A 23,288-nucleotide genomic window follows, 5' to 3' on the forward strand; every position below is an offset into this window, starting at 1 on the left:
TTAAAACACGACCCCTTACAACATCCAACCTACTCGTACATTTACAATGTTTTTTCTTTCTTTTTTTTTCTTTTTCTTTTTTTTTTCTTTCTCTCTTATTTTCTCGTATAACGTACTTACACATATCGGTCTGTAACCATCGCGCTTTGACTAACTGCTGTTTGCCAGGTGGTGCGAGCCAAAGGAGAATCGACCTTCCTTCTCTTCTTTCCACAATGCAAAATCCTATAGTTGTATGGTTCGTCGATAAATTCAAGGATAACATATTTACGTATGTAACTATATATATATGTATGTATGTATGTATGTATATATGTAAGTACATATTACGACAGACTCCCACCGTGGACTTTTCTTCTTCTATTTTTTTTTCTTTTTTTAACGAAAGAAAAAAGAAACGACTAAATATATTCGCAACAAAAAATATCAACGCGATGAGCAATCAAAAAAAGAGAAAAGAGAGATATATATATTTGAGGATGTATTATATAAAAATAAACCATCTTATTCGTCTAATAATTCTAATAATGAAAAAAAATCATCACTTACGTATAAGTATGTACACGTAATAAAAATTGTTACAATATCGTACAATCTATACAATTCTACGATACATTCTACAATTTTATTGTACGATCGTACGTTATGCATTATTAAAAATTATTACAACTAACTTGAATTGTTACAACACGATTAAAATTCTTCTAAACTCGAGTTTTGAAAAAATGAAGAATTCGATGGAAAGAATCCGATCGATGGGGGTGTTACGTACGATAATGGATAGGACGAAGAGAAAAAAATGGGACGAAAGGATAGGACGAGACGAGATGGTGGGGGTAGGGAGAAGGTAGTGGAGGGGAGGGGAGGGGAAGAGAAAGAGAAAGAGGTTTTAAAAAGAGCCAAAATTTTTCGAATGAAAAATCTTCTAAACGTTTATCGCGTTTTAACATTTTCTTTTCTGTCGTTTCTACGATTTATATGTTATTTCCGAAACGTATTTCGTTTCTCTCTTTCTCTTTCTTTCTAACGAAATAAAAAAAGTCGACCTTCTTGGCTCCTCGTAAATAAGCAAAGTCTACATCGATCTAGGTTTCTGTACGCTTGGAAAATGGTGGTGAGGGGTGAAGGGGGTGAAGGTGGGGGTGGGGGTGGGCCGAACAACGAATATTACCAACACACGATCGACTCTCTATTTACGTGTGTCCAGCTATTTCTATTTGGTTGGTTATTGGCTGTGTGTTATATTCGTTTTGAAAAAAGAAACGTCATTGTTCTACTACTTAGTTCTGTCGGATTCGTTATATGGCAACACGTTGATTCGTACTACTGTCTAGACTATTACCTATCTTACTACTTATACTATTTATATACTTATTTATATCTCTTTCTCTCTTTCTCTCCGTTTGTCTGTCTCGTAGTTTTGTACTAATTCTATTCATTGATTCCACGCAGAGATCAATATAAAGTTAACCTTTTTGTTTGTTTCTCTCTCTCTTTTTTTTTTTTTTTTCGTTTCTTCTCCTTTCGTTTTTATTTTTGTCCATTTATTTTTACATCAAACAGATCAAATTTCCAATCAATTTTCCAACAACTTCGAGTTGGAATTTTTGATATGAGGAAGATAGATAAATTAATAAAGAGAGGAGATGAAGAAGTAGCAATAAAAAGATGAACTAAGAAAAAGGATTGATCTCTAACTTTTTTATGGGAATGCATCAAGCGAATCATTTGAATTTTCAATTAATTCTCAATCGAGCTCGATAAGGTTTCTTTGTAGAATTAAAAAAAATTTTGAGATTTAATGTTACGAAAAAAATGATCTCGCAACAGAGGTGACATTCGATAACGATTCGCAAACACTTTAACGTGGACCACCCTATACGTTGTATACCTATTATCGGTATACATATACGAGTGAGATAGCGTGTTGGAAACGATATAAACGGGTTCTCTTTCTCTAGAGTAGTGTAAGGCCAAAGAATTATGTTACCGTGCCAAGGCCTAACCTTGGAACGGCACACAGCCATCTATGAATACTGTATGAGACATTATTACTTTGATTCTCTCTGATCGTATCTTTCGTCAACTCATTTTTACTACTTTAGCAGTTTAAGGAGAGCCCATCGCTGTGTATATATATGAATATATATATATATATATATATAAATAGACAGACAGAGAGAGAGAGAGAGAGAGAGAGAGAGAGAGAGAGAGAGAGTTGACAATCGATCAAGGGTTAATCTTAAAAAAAAGTAATAAAAAAAAAAAAAAACTAACGTTGGAAAGAGTGTGAGATTTTTTTTCATTTGAATTTTTTCTTCTTCCATTCTTTTTTTTTATACCTTTTTTTTTCTATTTTTCTATTTTCTCCGTTTGTATTATTGTTATTATCATTATGTTTTTTTGTCCGGTACTACTTATTATCTGATTATGATCGTTCTTCGTGTCTTCTTTCAATTATATTTTTGATAAGATCGTCGAAGTGGCATGGGAAATTTCTGTCTCTTTCTCTCTATCTGTTTCTTTCTGTGTTTCATTCGATACTACCATAGTATCGTTTCATGATGGCCTATCGACCCGTTTCGATGTATATCTTACATATATTATAGTATCGTATACTTATAGAGGGTGAGTTTCTTTTCTTTTTTTTTTTAATTTGATATAGCTAAATGTCTCTCTCTCTTTCTCCCTCTTTCGATATATATACATATATATACATATATACATATAGATCAAAATAGGATGAAAGCATAAAGCCGTTTGAAGTATAAACAGTGGGCCACTGGAATAAGAACATCGTTTACTCTCTTTCACTCTGAATACTATTTACCAATGGCAAACGTTTCCTATAACCATTGTCGCCATCACCATCTCCATTTCCATCTCCATCTCCATCTCCATCACTATCATCACCTACTTTAACTGTGTGCGTAACTCGACGGAATATCGAAAATTCTTTCCAATATATTTTCGGGGCATCAATTTTTCAACTTGTATATAAAAGAAGAAAGTCAGAAATTTTACCTATGTATAAATGTGTACATATATTTTACTTGTTTCGAGTTTCATATCGATTTCAGTTCGATAACCTTTAGGAATCTGACTATGTTCTTTGCACGCGTTTGTGTATGTACGTGTGTATGTGTGTTCGTACGTTAATTCAATCATTAAAAAATTAAAAAACAAACTCGCTCGTTTCTATTCATTCATTCATTCATTCATTTATTTATTTATTTCTTTTCTTTTCTTTTCTTATTCCTTTTCTTTTTTCTTTTCTTTCAATTTTTTGTTTCAATCTAAATAGAGAAAGATGGCCGCCGGTATTATGTTAAATGGTAATGAAGGTCGTTCAACTCGCTCAGTAAGGTTTTATCGGCGCACTATTGAATTCATACATAAAGGAAATGTTTATATAGGATATGTACTCGATACGGTTTTAAAAACGATCGGAAAAGACAATAGTAGTACAATCGATTCGAGTGCTCATTGACAATGTAAATTTCCTTTTCCAACCATATAGAATGTTTGATTCCACCAGGAGGAATTAGAATATCATAATGATTTAATAATTATTTTAACGATTAGCTTAATAATAAGATGCAATATAAATGTTCTTTGTAGATAAGTACAGTATTTATTTCTTTGTATCGTATTAAACCTATCAACGATGTATATGTGCACACACACACACAAGAAAAAAAAAAGAAAGAAAAAAAATAAGAGCAAAGAAAATAATCATTAAACGAAATAAATTCGTAGCTGAATAATTTCAATCGCGGGACTCATCGAATTCTGATTTCAATTTGTTACACGTCTTTTGCTCAGACTTGCAGTTTCATTATTTTTTTGATTTGTCAATAACATCCGTGATCCTCCACAGGTTCCAAATGTGATGTAATCATTTGCACGAAATATCGACGATGTCCAATAATGAAAATTCTCCCTTATGTCTTCGTCATTTTTTTTCTTTTTCTTTTTTTTCTTTTCTTTTTCTTTTTTTTTTTTTTTAAATCGGTATCACGGAATGATGTCTTTTTTCTCTTTTTTTCTTTTTCAATTTTTTCTGTTTTTCCTTTTTTTTTCTTTTTTTTTTGTCGGACTTGTTAACGATACGCGCGTTTACGTGAACAAATATATAACGTCGCGTGACGACGAAGTATCTAAAAACCGATCGTTTAATAAATTGTTATATCGTGTTTCAATCCGCACGAATAGAAAACGTTACACGTTCAAATTTTAAGAAAAATATTTCCGATTGGTTCGTTTTTACGTATTGTAAAATCTGATCGTCTATTAATACCTTCGACGATCGAAAGTATCGATAAAATACTCGATAAAACAATTATTTCAAACGAAAAGAAAGAAAAAGAAATAGAGAGAGAGAGAGAGAGAGAGAGAGAGAGAGAGAGAGAGAGAGAGAGAGAGAGAGAGAGAGAGAGAGAGAGTATGCATGTGTGTCTTTAATTATATGATATAAATAACAACAATCTTATTGTTTCAAATTGATAAGAGATAAAAGAGAATACATGCTATATTTGAAGTAGTTGTAATCTCTCTTTTTCTCTCTTTCTCTCTTTTACTCGAAGAAGAAGAGGACTTTAAGTATGGTATCGAACGGTCCTCACGTCGTAAGAGAATGTTATCGAGAACGCTGCTTCTGCTGCTGCTATTGTAATTGGGTACTCAAGGTCTAGAGCTTCCGGATACTTGACATTACGATCACCTCAAAGTTCATAGACTGTTGAGTGTGTGTCCGTGATAAGTATAAGAACACTCATACTACCTGAGTAATTCTTCCAGGATATTAAACTCTAGATCTCTTTCCTGTATCCAATGTACATCGGCAACGTCCCCACAAAGGACAAGTTTTTATTGTTTCCTCGTTGTAAACTAGATTTCTGTGCTTTCGCTTACGACTATCGATATATGATAATCCATCGATTGCAGAAGTCGAGTCGCATACGATCGTAAAATTGATAGACCGTTCGTTTCGTTTTTTTTCCTTTTCTTTTTTTCTTCTTTGTTTTTTTTTGTCCCTCTTTCGCATCACCCATGTTACTTTCAACCTTCTTCCCATTCGATCGTTAACTCTATCACCGATACGAATATTAATTGGTCGTTTAGCATACGCTTTTTATACATCGTTGAATTGATCTATTTTTACTTCGATACGATTGTTTCACTGTCGTGTAAAACGTTTCGACAACAATACGACGACTACTACTTCGATCATTTTTATTAATAACAAAACCGTTTAGTTGTATGAAAATATCGTCGATAATTTTGTCAATCGATAATTTTTATCAATTTTTCAGATACTCGATGAAAAGTCAAGAGGATAAAGGTCAGAGGTGGATTTGGTATCATTGCGATAATGAAGTATCCAAAAGGAAATGAAAGAAATTGAAGCATTCGAAGTAGAGAAGGTTAAATGAAAGGAAGAAGAGAAGAAGGAAGAGGGAAAAGTAACGGAACGTTAAAAGAAATTACTGAAAAGTTACAGAGATTTTCGAAAACATTTTTCTGCGATGTCAGCAATATCGGTAACCATTATGAAATAAGTTTCGTGAAACTTTTCTGGCAAAGTACCACCGATGCTTATGTAACTCTTATGAGAAGGAAAGAGATAGAGAGAGAGAGAGAGAGAGAGAGAGAGAGAGAGAGAGAGAGAGAGAGAGAGAGAGAGAGAGAGAGAGAAATGGATTTCACTATGCTAGATACTAGTATCCCATAGAAAAAAGGAAATGCTCGTAGATTTATTCATAGAAATGTGTGTCCGCGTCGGTGAATAAAAACAACGCAACGTTGAACAGCTCCGGTATTATTTTCAACAATTAAAGGCCAAGAAAAGAAGGAGAGAAAGGAAGAAGAAAAGAAGAAGAAGAAGAAGAAGAAGAAGAAGAATGTTAAGCGCGTTGGATATTGGTTTCAGAACTCGTATTGGTTATATCGAAATTTCGAGTCGAACAGAAAGTGATCGATCGTGGTAGTATCGTGCAAAGTGATCGACAAAGTATGTGCGCGTTTTACGAATAAAGAAAATCGCAAGCTGAGGAACGAAAGAACGAACGAACAAACGAAAAAAAGAAAGGAAAAGGAAAGGAAAGGAAAGAAAAGAAAAGATAGGAAATAAAATTCCTTTAGGAAAGGCAGGAAGTGCGCCAGCAGGGAAATTAAAGATACGTCTGTGTAGTTTGGCAATTGATGTAGACACGGAATGTGGAAGTTCCGGTTGGCGTATCGGAAAAGAGACGAGGAATACGTTCGATGGTCGAAGTTGGATGTGCGGTTGAATGCGCCCGGTCGTTCGAACTCGGAGGAGAAGATCCTGTCACGCGTTTGGCGTACCGTGGATGCCACGTGATACTCGAAAAAAGTGCATACGAAAATACGATCCCCGTGTTGGTTCACTCTCGTATAATCGAAGTGACGCGACGCGTGTTCGATGTTAAAGTTGAGGTGAGAGTAATCAGACTCGGAAGTAGCGAGGTGTTCGCGAGTGTTGTTACAAGATGGCGACCGGTATCATCAGTAAACCGGCAGGACGGCGACGACAGCGCTGTTGGCGTCGTATGCTGGTACGCGTTCACCTATTCGCCGCCATTCTGTGGCTCGACGCCATCTTGACGTGCAGTGGGCAGAAGCCGATCAATCTCGGTGGTGTTAAGAAACGCGACGTCTACATAGCAGGTTTTTTCCCATACGGTAGTCACGTACCGGAATGTCACGTGGGCCGTGGCGTCATGCCTTCCGTCAAACTTGCCGTCGATCACATCAACGAGGATCCAACGGTCCTGAGAAATTATCGGCTACATATGTGGTGGAATGATACCGAGGTAATGTTCGCTTGCATTTACACTTATTTACTGTTTTCTTTCTCTCTTTTTTCTTCTTTCGCTTTTGACAATAACAGATTAATTATTTATTAATTGTATTTATTCTATCTGCTTATTTTTCTCTTCTCTCTTTCTCTCCCTCTCTAAAGTTTTTCATCTATAATCTTTCAAATCCGGATTAAAATATTTCCCACGAATCTGCATCCGATGCGTGTTTAATTACTACTCAAATATTCCACTTGAGTACCTATTATTCCAACGTTTCGCTTAAGCGCATAGCGATGCGTCGCGTTTAGTCAGCGATGTTGTTCATTCGGGTCACCGTGGGTTGTTAACCTCGGAGTACTGCGAGCCGTAACGTAAAGCGCATTATTATAGCACCGTCGTGCGTTAACGATATCGATCGGTTAATTGCTCGAAAAGGCAGGCATATTCATAATTTCAAGAACTCAGCATCGCTTCCTCATTTCGCCTGTTAGCTCTCTGGGAAAATCGATACTACCTAGACCGCCGGGAGAAATAAGAGGATTTTAAATAATACGCCGTTGTCCGATTGTTCTGAATTTTTACTCGTTCAATCAAAGAGAACTCCCCGGCGTATTATCTTTAATAGTACTAAAAGAAATCGTGTTTGTATTAAACGAACGACACCCTTTATGTTATGGATATATTCATCGAACTTTTTCATTGTCTTCTCTCTCTCTCTTTCTCCTTCTTTCCATTTTTTTTTCTTTTTTTTCCTCCTTTTGCAGTGCCGCTGGTAATATCGGATCTATATCGATGGAAGCGCTTCCCGGTAGGAAAAAAAAACTTGCGTTAATAATAACCCCATTAGAGAGACTATTCTCTCGAGTAGAGTTATTATCTTTCGTTCGTATCTTAGAATTAGAAAGGTAATATACGAGTTAGAGTTTTCCTCTTTCTCCGCTACACCTGTCCAACCATCTTCCTTTCACAGTGTCACCACTTTCGATAGACAACTATCGTAATTAGTAATATCACGAGAAAGATCGCTAACGCTCATTCATACGTAGTATAATGATCAATGGATCGTAACGTTGCTTGCTACTGCTTTATTGTCCTCGCTATAACTGAAGTATGCATTGGTGTATGGGTTTCGTGTTCAGTCCACCAAAAGATACGCAATATCCTGACACAGGATGGTGCTTTATACTCACGAACAATTATATCTGTCATTTGGTTGGTGCCGTACCATGTTAGCGTTATTTCGAAATACCACAGTGCCAGGTTTTCCTTTTTTTCATTTTCCGTATCGACCTAGCGGTTTCTCAGGGAAACCATATGACTGAATATTATGTCACTTTCTCTCTCTCTCTCTTTCTCTTTCTATTTCTCCCCATATTCGAACTTCAATTTCAATTTCGATTTTAGACTTTTTTTTTTTGAAAATACTTTTTCCTCGATCTTCGATCGGATCAAAACGCAAGATTTTATTAATGTTTTTAAAATCGATCGAATCTCTATCGAATAAATCGAAAATAAAAAGATTCTTTCGAATATAAGTACACCCGATAATGATGTTAATTAACAAAATTACATGTTATCAAATTGATCATAACTCTGACCTTCTTATAAATTCAATTGGATTTATCGAATCGATTGTCGATTAATAATTATTTGAAGTATTCAACTTCGCATCACTATACCTTATCGTCAATTTGAAAGACATTAGGCTAAACGTTATCTATCAAACTCTCCTTTCAATTCTTTATTACACTTTCCTAGTACATACATACATACATACATACATAAATACATACATACATACATACGTATAGTTCCAACCAGTTTCACTATCCTACAATGTATTATACAAACAATGTCACATTCTATATACGAACTCATCGATCCTATTCTCGTTTCAACATTGGTTGGTATAATTTTACCTTGTGTTATCAAAGTCGAATATGATATAGAAAGTTCGAAGTTCTCGAAATAGCAACAGAATACAATATACGTTATAACCAATTAAGGATTGATACATATACATACATGATTAATTTTCCATATGATTAATGTGAGTAGGATACTAGGAGTCCAACGGTAAGCAAACATTATATGTTCGCGAGCTATACATCTCTTCCCTCTCTCTCTCTTTCTCTTATCTATTATTACCGTGGAACAGTAATCATCAATATTTGCTTGCTCAGCGAATGCGTTACTCGTGCTGATAAACGGCACTCTACCGTGCGAGATATATCTAGCCTGATAATATCATCGTTTGATTCCTATTATGCGGCACATTAACACGAGTTTCTATTCGCCAACTAGTCAATTTCACTTCGGAACACTTTTGAAAAACTCTTAAAAGTCTAATAGATAGATCTAGAAGAACAGAAAGAAAGAGAGAGAGAGAGAGAGAGAGAGAGAGAGAGAGAATTATATATCGATCGATCACGAGTTCGTATCTAAGATTACTCGTTGAATGCTAAAAGCGAGCGCTTGACCTTGTCTCCAAAGAAGAAACTGGAGTTGAAGAAAGTAACGATAGAAAAGGGGGAAGAGAGGTGGGAGGAAAGAGGTGGGTGGGTGGATGAAGAGTTAGGTTTCGATCGGTGTCGTCTAATTATTTTTGCAAATCTAACCGGTCAGATAGCTTCGTTTCGTGACATCGTCGATAGTGACATTCACGTTGTCCCTTGGTTGTGGCTATAGGAGAATGATGGTCGTTGATTTTTGCGGTTGGTAGAACGTTATATGTATTAGCGAGTTTACTTGGCAGATCGATATTGCACAGCCACTGAGTCAAGGTGAGCCCTCTCTCTCTCTCTCTCTCCCTTTTTCTCTCTTTCTCTCTCTCTCTTTCTCACTTTCAGTCTTCAGCTTCGAGTTCCAAGTATAACCAAGTAAGCCAAGCAAGCAAGCAAGCAAGCAAGCTAAGCTAAGCTAAGCTAAGCTAAGCTAAGCCAAGTTAAGGCAAGCCATCGTGAAATGGATAAGCAAGAAAGAAGAGAAAGTACCAACGGGCACATTAGACCTGTGGTGATCGGTTTATCGTTAGAACGTAGCTAGCTAGCTAGCTAGCTAGCTACGTAGTAGAAACACCGTGTATACTTACATAGATGATATACCCTGTATAATTTAATGCCAAGGATGCCCCCGGGCGACGTAGACGGCAATAGACTCCGAGAGGCATTATTATTGGCCGACGGTGTGTGGTTCGCCTGTGCGGTACGGTGCGGCTTGTGATTATCCGCGGATCGATCAAATCGAGCGCGACCCTGTCCTCTTACCCTCTATGTGACGCCTACTCCACATCGTACCTATGCTTTTCTATACGATCTTGAACAAGGTTTTACTTGCGAAAGATATGCTCCTCCGTCTATTTCTATCTTTATCTTTCTCCAATCATTATCATATACATACAACATATATTGTTTGTATGTATGTATGTATGTATGTGTGTGTGTATATATTTATACATAGAGGGTGGAGTAGTCTATTTAAATGAGGCCACTTAAATATTTCCATGGATTGTAACGATGCAAAAAAATATTTCTGAAGTAACGCGAACGATATCGCGAAGGATCTAATATCCTGAAAGAATGTTTTTTTTTCCCTCTCTTTCCGGAGTTATTTCTTTCGGTATTTCCAAGGACGTCGATGTATTTTACTTTTTTTTTTCGTTTTCTTTTTCTCTTTTTTTTTGGTGCATGCAAATATTTATTACATGGTGTTAGTCGATCGAAAAATCTTTTGTGATTAGCTTGATGGTTATAATTTTTAAGGTTAGATAATTCTTCCAAAATTCATTTTTTTGTAAAATTTATGGAAAAAAAGAAAAATAGATGTGTATATATATATATATTTATTTATTTATTTATACACGTGTTTATAAAAGAAATTATGATGATGCGTCAAGATCTTTTTTCTTTTCGTAATCTTACGTGTCCTTGAAATAATTTTTTTTTCCAACTCTCGTAACTTAATATGAAATGTTGCAATGTAAAGAAGAAATATGTACGTATGTTACGATCGAACAAATCGATTTCTTATAGCGAACGAGTTGCCTATGAATTATATTATAGAATCAAATATGACTAATCGTGTTTTCTTTACGTTCTGATTTATATTAACGACGTAGTTGCTAGAAAGTAATGAGTATAGATCCTTAGGTTCTTATTCGAATTTTTATGATGCTTATAATACCTAGTATTAATAATAATAATAAGAAGAAGAAGAATAAATAATAATAATATAATGTATACGTTAGGAAAAAGAGAGAGAGAGAGAAAGAGAGAGAGAGAAAGTGAAAGAGATAGAGATAACTATAATTATGATAAGAATGATTAACAGTAGCGATAGTAATATTGTAATAGTATGTATTAGAAATAAAAACAGTGAAACATAAAAAATAATATAATATAATTTTTTAATAGTTATATACATATGTATATATATATATAATTACATTATTTAATAGATACATGATCTCAGTTGAATTTTAATTAGCAGTAGTAATTAATTAGATCGGTTATTCATTTCAATGTATTCATTTCGTTCTCTTTCATTATTTTCATTAATTTAATTTCCTTTTCAACGGACAATATGTATGTGTGTTTGTTCGTTACCGAGAGGTAATAAATTTTATCTTATCTCTAAACTTCTCCCTTTCTGTTTCTCTCCATCTTTCCCTCTTTAACTAAAACGTTAATCCAGACAGATATAGATAGTTACTTACTACCGAAGAAAATTGGTGAAATTCGTGGATAATGCTAACGAAACGAAATGGAACAGAACGGAACACGGTAGATAGATAATAATTATCTCTAGAGACTTGGAAAACTTTTCATTCGTTATTCATAGCGATCGTATTTCTCTAAGAGAAGAAAAAAAAAGAAAAAACTCACGAAGTGTATTTCGCTGACTTTCCTAATCGTATCTTTCTTATTTATTATTTTCTTCCTTTTTTATTTCTCTACCCGTTACTCTCGATTTTTTCTTCCTTGATTCCAAAAAGAACGTATAGTAATGAAATTTTCCTGCTGTAGATTTTATTTCTAAGGATAGATCTCAATGATCGAACGTATCTTTGAATTATTGAATAACGCGATGGACAGAAGGGTTTGCATGTTTTAAGAGAGAAAGAAAAAAGAAATAAAGAAGAAAAAAATTTATAGTCAAGGTTAATCTCACCCTCTGTAGGGTTCAACTATTGGTTGAAGGAATAAATGAAAGAGAGAGAGAGAGAGAAGGAGAGATTGTATATGCGTGTATGTGTGTATATATGAAAAAGAGAGAAAGAGAGTGTGTGCATGTGTGAAAATATGCACTGGGTAAATGTGTGAGTGGTCACGCGAGTAAGACCAGAGCCAAAGTCACAGTAATTAGTTTTGAGTTTGACTACGACATAATTGATGTCACCGCTAAATGGAAAATTCAACAAAAAATAGAGAGAGGGAGAGAGAGAGAGAGAGAGAGAGAGAGAGAGAGAGAGAGAGAGAGAGAGAGAGAGAGAGTTTTATGTATATGGTCTGCTTTGTTCTGCTTATATTCTCTCTCTTTCTCTCTCTTTCTCTGTAGGTTCATTATAATGTAACTAAAGTATAGATACAGTATATGTATGATACATTATCCATCGATTGACATCAAACGTCATTATTTTAACGATGTACATTCGACGAACAGTCGGGAATAATTCCAATGAAAAATCGTAAAGTAGGTTATTTCAAAAATTTTGCATAAACTTTTCACTAGAAAAACATTTTTATTATTCGAGATTGTCGAATGTAGGGCGAACAACGTATTAATCTTGTTATTTATTTATTTATTTATTTATTTATTTATTTATTTATTTATTTATCTCTGTATTTTTTACCTCCATTCGTACTAACCCATAAAGTATACTTAAACTTCGTCGAAGGTTATTGTAAGAAACTTTACGGCATTTTCTATTTTTTTTTCTTCTTTTTTTCTAACTACCCTGTAAAACGTCCTACATCTTTTATCGACCATTTTCGTCGCACATTTCAACGTGAACTATTTTTTTTTTTTTTTTTTTAAATTTCTCGCATTATCGAAGCAAGTGCGTATTCGGCTTCGTACTTTTATTTGCCTTGACATCGATGGTTTAGATCGCAGATATTATATATTAAAAAAAAAAAAAAAAAAAAAAGTAGGATGTAAAAAAGAAATGTGATTTATTTTCGTTTTATTCCTTCTCTTACCAAGCAATCCTTTTTATATGCACTATTTACCATTCCAAATTCGATGGACTTCCGACCAATGGTTAAATACAGGACACAAAACCCATTTCGAACATACGGACGCATACAGTAACAAGGAAATGTAGTTTTATACTGGGTCAGCGATTCTCCGAGCTCTTTTCTTTTATTGTATTTGAGTGGGACAGGGGTGGGAGATAGGGAAGGGGATAAAACTGAAAGGGTGGTCGCAGTTTAAAAGAAAGAAGAAACCTTATGCTTCGGCAAAGTGGAAGATCGTGAAAAAGGTCCGACATTTTTTTTTTTTCATCGTCGGCAATGTTCTCAACTTTTTTCTCTTTGCTTATTAGCGAATAGATGTATAATATCAAGAATACGATTATATCGATTATTTAATTTTCTGTTTTTCCGTTTCGATACAAGACACCTAGACGATCCTTCTCTTTTTCTCAATTTTTTTTTCGGAGTTCAAATTTTTTTTTTTATTTTTTATTTATTTTTTTTTTGAAGATTTTTACACAATGTTAATTCTTTTAGATACATATGTTTTTTTAAAGATTGTTTTTTCTAATTCGATATTTTTTTATTATCGTTAGACAACAGTGTTTAATTAATCGAGTGCGTACTACGTAATGCTGAATTTAATTGATCAATAAGGATGAGAAGGCTTTAAAATATATATTGAAGAACGTTGAAAATCACGTTCATCTTATTATCGATCGATTTTTTTAATACATATAAATGTATGCAAAAAAAAAAAAATGAAAAAAAAGAAGGAAATTGTCTCACATCGTTTTTCTTTTAATTAGCGTAGATATATTTCGTATTTTGCTACTTTGTCATTTCAGAATTGATATAATTGTATATAACGATATTGGAAAAACGAGATATCTCAAAACATAACTGACCCTATCTTTATCTCTCTATATTGTTTGATACCGTGAGAAAAGAACATATCGTGTGTATTAATTTTCTACGAGACCATTCTCTCTCTTTCTCTCTTTATCTGTCTCTATTTTTTTTTTCCCACTCTTTTTTTGTATCTTCCATTAAGTCGCGATGATAAATACCAACGTTCTCCATTATTGCTTCTATCTATCCGTGATCAGCTTGTTGTGAACGACACATAGGAAAATAGTATTTATCCCTTTTTATCATGCGCTATTCAATGTTGATTTACATGTATTTCAATGTTGATTTTAATGCGCTTCAACGTCGATTCTCATCACGTATGTATTTCCATGTTAATCGACTATTAATTTTCTTTCGTATTAATTCAACTCTACATTTCCTTTTGCTAATGTCACCATCGACTTAATCATTTTCTCATTCTCATAATAATGGAGAAATCCCATTGAAATTTACTACGAATTAATCGATCAATTAAATCCCGAAAGAGAGGAAAAAAAGGACGAAAGAGATATTCGTAAAGGACGAAACAAAGAAAAAAAAGGAAAAATAAAACAAATCGTTTTCAAGAAGCTATCGTTGCTTTTTCTAAGAGAAAGAAAAATATTTATGAGTAAGAGAAAAAAAAAGAAAAGAAAGAGTAACGAAAAAAAAAACAACCTAAATAAGTACTTATGTACTAACGATGTAACGCGTATGTTTGTGATCATATCTCCTTTATGATACTCGCTATAACAAGAGAAAGAAAGAGACGAGCTTTAACGTAGGCAATTAGGTAATCTCTTGATGTCGCGTTTTTATCCACATTGACACGATCTCCGAAGAGAGCCTTTTAATGGCCGTCACGAATGTGTCGTTTGAATGGTAGGAGAGGGAGAAAGAGAGAGAGAGAGAGAGGGAGAGGGAGAGGGAGAGAGAGAGAATGTGCTTGTCGTAGCCGATCGATGATATCGTGTCCCTCTGCTAAGTTTACCCGTTGAAAAAAGAAAAGAGAAAACAAAAAAAAGAAGAAGAAAAAAAAAGAAAAAGAAAAGGAGGAAAAAAATCGATAGCAACGTCGTAACGCGTTATCAACTTTTATGGTTAGAACGGAAAAAAAACCTAAGAAGATTCTAGTTTGTTGTTGTTTAATGTCAAGCGCAATATTTATCATGTTCTTTTACTCCATCTTGTTTTCATAGCTGCATACGTATGTAGCTTAACATAGATTATAGATTAAAAATGTTCGAAGTTATAAGCGAATGTAAAAGGGATAAACCTTGTTAGAGATATACGAAAGCTTTACGTTTTGATAAAAATAAAAGAGAAAGAGAAAGAAAGAGAGAGGGAGAGAGAGAGAGAGAGAGAGAGAGAGAGAGAGAGAGAGAGAGAGAAAGAGAGAGATAACAGTGCTAGATAATATTAGTACTCGTTACTTTCGAAAGAAAGGACACACAAATTACGACTTCGCTAATGGTTGAACATTAAAAGAGATATATTAAACTAGGTCCCCCATCGAGCACAGAGTCGCGTACTACATTGCACCATTGCATATAGTTTATATGGAAAACGAGAACATTATTTTACATTTTATATATATATACCCATATATATATATATATATATATATATATATATATATATATATATCAAGAACACATAAAGTAAATAGAAAAGAGGATGGGAGAAATAGGAGGTACTAGAGAAGTGAAAGAGATCTCTTTGTGGTGTAGATAAACACCGTCCGGTTCGGTGCCCCATAAATTTCTACGAAGCAAAAAAAGAAAGGATAAAAAAAAAGGAAATAAAAAAAGAAAGAGAGAGAGAGAGAGAGAGAAATAGAAAAACGAAATGACGATGAAATACGAAGTATTCTCAAGCACATAGGGGACGATTCTATAAACATCTCTCGCACTTTCATCTTTTTTCTTTTTCAATATCTACTGTCTTTGAGTAATTTTCCGATTTCTCTTTCTCTTTCTCTCTCTCTCTCTCTCTCTCTCTCTCCTCCTTTCTCTCTTTTCCAGTGATTTTTATATTTCATTACCGAATGACACGTCCAATAACGTTTACAAGTTTTTCTTCTACTTTCTTCTACTTTCTTCTACTTAACTTCGCCATTTTGTAAAAGTCGACCAAGTTAACCTTCTATCGTCGTTCTATACACAGTTTCTCGTTACGTTGCAGTTACCACAAGGGAACGCGAGAAAATATACGAAACAACCCTTTATACGTAATTCTCATCGGCCATATTGTGGCTGACATTACCCTAATTAAATTCATACGATTGAGACGAGAATATTACAGGCAAGATGTTCCTTTAAAAGTGTGAATATTACATATCTATAAGGTTAATGGATTAAACGTGAGATCTCATGGTATAATAACATCTTTTAGATATCTTTATTAACAATCATAATCTCATTTTCCCTCTCTTTCTCTTTCTCTTTCTCTTTCCCTCTCTCACCCCTGTCACTCTTATTAAATCAATTCCACGTTCAAAGCACACGTTCTACCAGTAACACTATGTCATTTCAAGTTACCAGAGACGTGGTTCTGCGGTCTATTAACTTCGCTTGCATCAAGTAACACGATTACAATTACAATGCTAAAGCGTAGTTGAAACGAGCGTACGCGACGATAGTCCAACGGATAAATTATATTTCGACTGCTGTTGAAACGACATTAAGTTCTGTGAATGGTTATCGAACAGCGACTGCACATTTTATTCCATCCAGAATAGCTCAAAAATGCTGACAATTCTTTCTTTTTATCTCTCTCTCTCTCTCTCTCTTTTCTTTCTTTTATTCTTTCTTTGTTTTACTCTCGAAGAACGAAGAAACGCGCGTGTCCACCATCGGGCTGTCGCGGTTGCAATAAAAATTTTATATCCACTTTAAAACTCTTAAAAGAGGAGTTTAAGGTTACTCGATTCTTTTTTCTTTCTTTCTTTCTTTCTTTTCTTTTTTCTTTCTCTATTTTTTTTTTCCTTTTAAAGAACGACGAACTTGTTACAAATTGGACTTCGCCGTTGGGGCGACCATCTTCGAACTGTAATATTCTGTTCGCCGTCAGGTCGGCCATCTTGATTTTAATCTTACTTTTTTTAAAGAACGTCAGTTACGACGGGGAAATTAATTTACAAAAGAAATCATTTCAAACGCTTTCGTCTTAACTAACGATTTACGGATATAGTTAATAGGTCTACAATTTTGATGGATATTTAATTACTATTTTTAAGAGAACGACCATCTTGTTTTCTCCGACATATTTCTTTTCTCTTCTTTCTTTCTTTTCTGTTTTCTTTTTTTTTTTTTTTTCTTAATCTTGACCGATGCGACAAGATTGAATTCAATGACGATACGATAAACATTTGAAGATAAAGTTATTATCTTCGAGTAAAAGATTCATTCTGATTGTCGTATTAAATCTTGATTTTACCACTTCGAGGAGAAAACTTCGAAGTATCATGAAAAAGAGCTTCCGTACTACGATATTTCTTCCGTTCTTATATTTTATCCAATCGATATTACATCCTTTCGTATTCTCTCTCTCTCTCTTTCTCTCCTCTCTCTCTTTTACCAAGGTACCATCGTAATCCTTGAGTTAGCTCCGTAGTTCACATGAGATTTGTCGGAATAATAAATCATTCGTGCGCTTATGCCTTGACCCTCTCTCTTTCTCTCTCTGTCTCTTTCTCCTTTTTACATTTTTCTTTTTTTTTTTGTTATATGCAGATGTAGCTTCGTAAATCAAATTGGAATAATATCCTTTTCTTTTCTTTCTTTTTTTAAAATCTTCTTCTGCTCTTCTACAGCCACCATCACAATCCTTTTAACTTCTACACGCCAGATACTGTAATACAAATTTATCAAGTGTCTTCGAACGGTACATTTTCGTTAACCGTGACATTTTATAACGTTCTCTATTTCTCTCTCTTTAAGCTAAAAAAAAAAAAACTTTGTTCTTTCATCCCCTTGGGCATTTCTTTTTTACGCGATCATCCTATACACGTTTCGCTATACATCTTCTTGCTTCAAATGATGCGAGTAAACGATCTGAGTTCTCTGACATCGGATTCACCTTTCATTCGCTTTTTCATTTTTCTTTTTTTCTTTTTTCTTATTTTTTCTTATTTCTCGTTTCCTTCTCTTTTGACATACGAAAATGCTATTTCTCTAATGACAGAGAGGAAGGAGAATCATTCTAAAACGTATAAGAAATAAGTGTAGCTTACGAGTTCTTTTTTTTTTTACAGCCTATTAGGTACCGAATGAAATTATTACTTTTTTTTCCCTTTTCGATCATTCGAATATTCTTCCTTTCTTTTCTTCTTCTTCTTTTTTTTTTTTTGAAACAAAATGTTAAAGAAGGAGGTATTTATTCGTTTGTTTCAAAATCTCACTTTTCGGAAGAACGATTATTGACCGATATTATTGCGAACGATTGAAATATCTCGAGTGAAAAATTCCAGCTGATTTGTCAACGGAAAATGACGGATTATGTAAAATGTGCCGTACGAATTTTCGACATTTCCAATTATTACAAAAAATATATGCATCTTCAAAGGAGAGAGTATTAAATGATAATTGAGACGTCGATAAAAGTCGCGTTCTACGGTGCACAACGATTCACATGATATAATATTCTCTTCGAATTTCGAACAGAAAAATATCGGTTCGTTGTAAGTAATGAAAATATATATGAAATAATGGAAGTGTACATAAAATATGGAAATATAGAAAAAATTAAATCAAAAAAGAAAAAAGAAAAAAGTCATTCTCTATCGAACCGTCAGATTGGCTTAACTCCTTTTAAGGGATACGAAATATCGTTCTTATTTCATGAGGGTAGAATAATAGGGCGAGAGTTAAGGGAAGAAAACACATGATACATCGAAAACATGTTTTTCCTATAGATGCGCAGGACCAAGAGAAGAAAGAAAACGATTTTCTATCTAACAAAAGTATGCAGAAAAGTCATTGTACAAGTTTTTGCCTATTATTCACGGCATAGCTTTGAAAATACAAGCACGTCACCTCCATTAAACATTACGATCGCGATTACGGAAGCATACAGTGTGGTGTCGGATGGCGAACGCAGACAAAGACGAGCAACGAGCTGTTCTAGATTCAAGGAGGAAAAATAAGGGTAGGTTTTCGTCGTGAGTCCTTGAGGACACGTGATATTCTTGAAACACTAAAATCCATCGGGTTTATCCGTTTTCATGGGAAATATTCGTAGCTTGGCTCAACTCAGAATGGTACGATTGAATGGGTAATATCTATGTCACGAATGGAACAGGGATAGAAAAAGAAAAATGCTTTCTCTCTAAACGTATTTACATATATATATATATATGTATTCTGTGTATAAATAGATTTATTTTCGTGATAGTTTGACAGTCGAAAGAAAAAATACGCAAGCGTTATCACTGCTGTAGAATCTAATCCTAACATTTTTATTCATCTACGCACCGCACGCATAATCCGAATAGATCATATAAAAGGTATTACATGTTCTACTCGATGGAACTATTATTTTTTCGTTTGAAATGTTTTTTTTTCTTCTTTTTTTTTTGTTAATGTACAGGTGGCGAAGGGACCGAACAAAACAATTATGTTTGCTTTGACTTTGGATAAAAAGAAAAAAGATCTAGTTGTATCTATGGATTTAATATTCTCTTGAATTGATTTGGAAAATATTTTCGTAGGATAGGTAAAGCAAAGCTAAAAAAAAATAAATGGATACATTCCTTTTGTTCTCCAAAAGTTTCTGATACAAAAGTTGAAATTTTTTCAATTAGTTTTTTTTGTCTTTATCCAATTTTTTTTTTTCCTTTTTGATTCTTTCCACATATTTCATATAACGTATTAACTTCTCAATATTTATTCGCAAAAATTTCGAGCATATTGTGGTTATTCTATAAATATATATATATATATATATATATATAAAAAGATAGAACAGAGAGAAAGAGAGAAATGAAAAAACAATCATCCCATTGTTATTTTCATTAAAATTCAAACATTTTGGTTAGTACGAATAAAGTTATTTACATTTCAAAAAATCGTACAAATATTTCGTTAACTGTGGGGGATCTACGGTGCGAAATCATATACATATGTATATGGTATAATGGACAGACGGACATTCGTATCAACATGGACAAATGCAAATGTAAAATCTACGACGTTGCGGTAAAAGAAAAAAAAGAAAGAGAGAGAAAAAAAAGGAAAAACATTAATATTGCAAAAACTATTGGATATTTATTTCTCCATACCGACAAAACTGTTTTACGAAGGTCGGTTAGGATACGAGACGCGTAGGATGACCCAGATCGGCTACGATAGGTCGAATCTATCGAAAGTGTGCTCTTTTACGAATCTATCCAACCGCGGCGCCGTAACTACGATCACGCTTCGACCTTTCCTCGTGTTTTCTGTACAGAAAAAGAGAATGAGAAAAAGAGAGAGAGAGAGAGAAAGAAAGAAAGAGAGAGAGAGAGAGAGAGAGAGAGAGAGAGAGAGAGTAGAATTCAATTTGTCGTGTGATAGATATTTTTACAACTTTTCCTTTTTTTCCTCCTTTCTTCCTTTTTTTCTCTCTCTGTCTTTCTCTTTTTTTTTTAACCTCCTTTCCCGGTAACATTTGTTGGACATCGAAATCGAGCGAGACAGAAAAAATGATGACCTTCTTTCCTTTTTTTTTTTTTAAATTTTTAATTTTCTTTTTCTTCACATTTCCTTTTTTTTTTCCTTTTCTTTTCTTTCCGAAAGAAATATGAAATTTGAATCACGACTGGCTGGATGAACTCCATTTAAAAATTTGTTCCCTATCTTTCTCCTTTCTTCATCATTTTCTTTTTCTTCCCGTTTGCATCTTTCTAACTCTCGGCAAATATAACGTACGTACATATCTCTACCCCTTAGTCGTGCATTATAAAGTGTATAGGATTTTTTCTTTCTTTTTTTCTTCTTATAAACGCTATTCGTTGCCATAGCGGCACGAGCATATAGTACTATAGATGATACACTACATTCGTCGGAAGCAGAGCAATGCCGTAACAATTTTGCTTTTTCCTGTTGAAAAATGTTCGAGAAGATTCGTTTGAGATGAATCCCTTCGTAGAAGGTTCTCTTTGTGCGAAATACCGACTCCGATGATTCGTCAAACATAAAAGAGCGTGAAACTTTCATACGTGGCTCCGATCTCTCTCTCTTTCTCTCTCTTTCTCTTTCTATCGTACGCACGTGCATATAAATACATATCTGTATATTATGCGCACAGCGATGCTGCACTATGCAATGTACAATAATCGTTTCATGCGCTTTCGGTTCTCTTTAATATTAAAGCTCAGGATTCTTTTCAATGTACAACACATACACGCAGAAACGTATGCACTCACATACGGACACAAAAATGACGACCTCTTCTTCTCCTTTTTTTCCTCTTTTCTCTCTCTCTCTCTCTCTCTCTCTTTTTTTACTTTTTATCTAGCTTTGAATTTTCTACTCTCCTGCAAAAATGTCCTCTCGAAATATTCCTAGAATAGACAATGAATGGCATTATTATTTTTTCAAACGAATTTGCCTTACTTGATATCGTGCCAATATATTCTCGTCTTATCGGATTTTCCCTCTCACTCTCTCTCTCTCTCTCTCTCTCTCTCTCTCTCTCTCTCTCTCTCTCTCTCTCTCTCTCTCTCTCTCTCTCTCTCTCTATTTTTCTTTTTACAAAATAGCATCTGAGAATACATTATCGTGCCAATTTTCTTTCTTCCCTTTCTTCTTTAGTTTTTCTTTTTACGCAAAGTCCAAGTTACCGTTCTACCTTAAAAAGCTTGTTAACGTTGTTTATGTGACTTTTTATCTCGGTTGTTTCGTAAAACATTAAAAAAAGAAAAAAAAAAGAAGATATTTCGAATACAGATAATCCTCGTACAACGTGATACTTAAACAACGTGCTCTTAAAATTTTTATCTTTTCACTTTATATACATTATTATTATTATTATTATTATTATTATTATTATTTTTAATAAATACATCCCTCGGTTATTAAAATAAATTTTTTTTTATCGTGCAAACGATGACGATTAAAATATCCAAAACATTTATGAAACTGCGTGCGTGGAAGACGTTTTGAAGTTTTACATAATTTTGTTTGAATAATTAAAACAGAAAAAAGAATATAAAAAATGTAGGAAAAAGAAAATTTTCGAAGCTAACTCGTTCCATTCCTTTTATATTACACCCATGAGTCTCCCATAACGCGATTTATATAATACTGTATTTCTATGGAACGGTATATCCTACGTTATACGAGGGTTACCTGCATTTTTCTTCAAGCATGTATTGTACATCATTCGTTCGCACACACTCATAAAGTGTACTACTTTTCCGTTGTAGAAATATAGCAAGAAGAACCCTTTACAATTTCCAAAGGTATTACGATATTCTATTTTACCGAGAGAGCTATTCTCTCTCTCTCTCTCTCTCTCTCTCTTTCTCTTTCTCTTTCTCTCTTTTTCTATCTCTCTCTCTCTTTCCATCAATTGCGCACATTGTATTCACCAAAAGAAAAAAGTCGATCGAATGTTTGCTTAAGATTCAAACGTCATGGCTTTGCGGGTTCACGTACTTGCATAAACTTTCTCCTCCAAAATCACAAAATATTATATATATATATATATATATATATATATATATATATATATACATACATATGTTAAAATCGACGGTACGCGAAAATATTTTGAAAAATATAAACTCATAAATCTTCAACTTGTGGTTGAACCTCCATTCGAAAGTTTTCTGCTCTACCTTCCGTCATCTTCTTCAACTTTATGAAATAATTCGTTGGAAGGCAATTTTATCGTAAAATATGATAAAAAAGAAAAAGAAAAAAATGTCAACTTGCAAAGCGAAAAAGATAGTTCGAACGAGAGAAAAATATTTTTCAAATCTTAACGAGCTTTCTTTTTATTAATCTTTTATCGTACACGTAAATTTCGATATTTATTTTCATATAATTCACCCTGTCTGTATATGTATATACATATATATATATATATACACACACATATATATAGGGTGAGCTTCGTTCAACGTTTTACAAGCGATTATTTTACAAAACTATAGCACGTTTTCAAAAATGCCGAAAGTATGTATATATTACTTCACAAATGTTCTCTAGCTGAACATATCTTCGAAATTTTTTAGGCGATCCTTGTTTTTTTTTTTTCTTTTTTTCATTTCCTTTGTGTTTTTAATCGAATTACGTACAATATCGCAATACGTTGATCCTTCGAGATCATTCAAGATCATTTTCATCGACGTTTGACGATATCATCCGTCATTCGATCATTTTCATCGAAC

The 23,288-nt window shown here is 33.9% G+C and overlaps 1 protein-coding gene across 9 annotated transcripts in view; it reads left to right on the forward strand.

Annotated features, from left to right (window-relative positions):
• Window positions 1–23,288, forward strand: part of LOC127064656 (gamma-aminobutyric acid type B receptor subunit 2) — a 245,108-nt gene that overhangs the window by 50,797 nt on the left and 171,023 nt on the right. For all 9 annotated transcript variants that reach the window (XM_050996032.1, XM_050996035.1, XM_050996036.1 and 6 more), the window contains one exon: window positions 5,316–6,836. In XM_050996032.1, coding sequence (XP_050851989.1) covers window positions 6,513–6,836 — 324 coding nt within the window. In that variant the 5' untranslated portion in view covers window positions 5,316–6,512. The remainder of the gene's footprint in view (window positions 1–5,315; window positions 6,837–23,288) is intronic.

The sequence above is a fragment of the Vespula vulgaris genome, chromosome 6, assembly GCF_905475345.1.
Source record: "Vespula vulgaris chromosome 6, iyVesVulg1.1, whole genome shotgun sequence".
Taxonomy (NCBI): domain Eukaryota; kingdom Metazoa; phylum Arthropoda; class Insecta; order Hymenoptera; family Vespidae; genus Vespula; species Vespula vulgaris.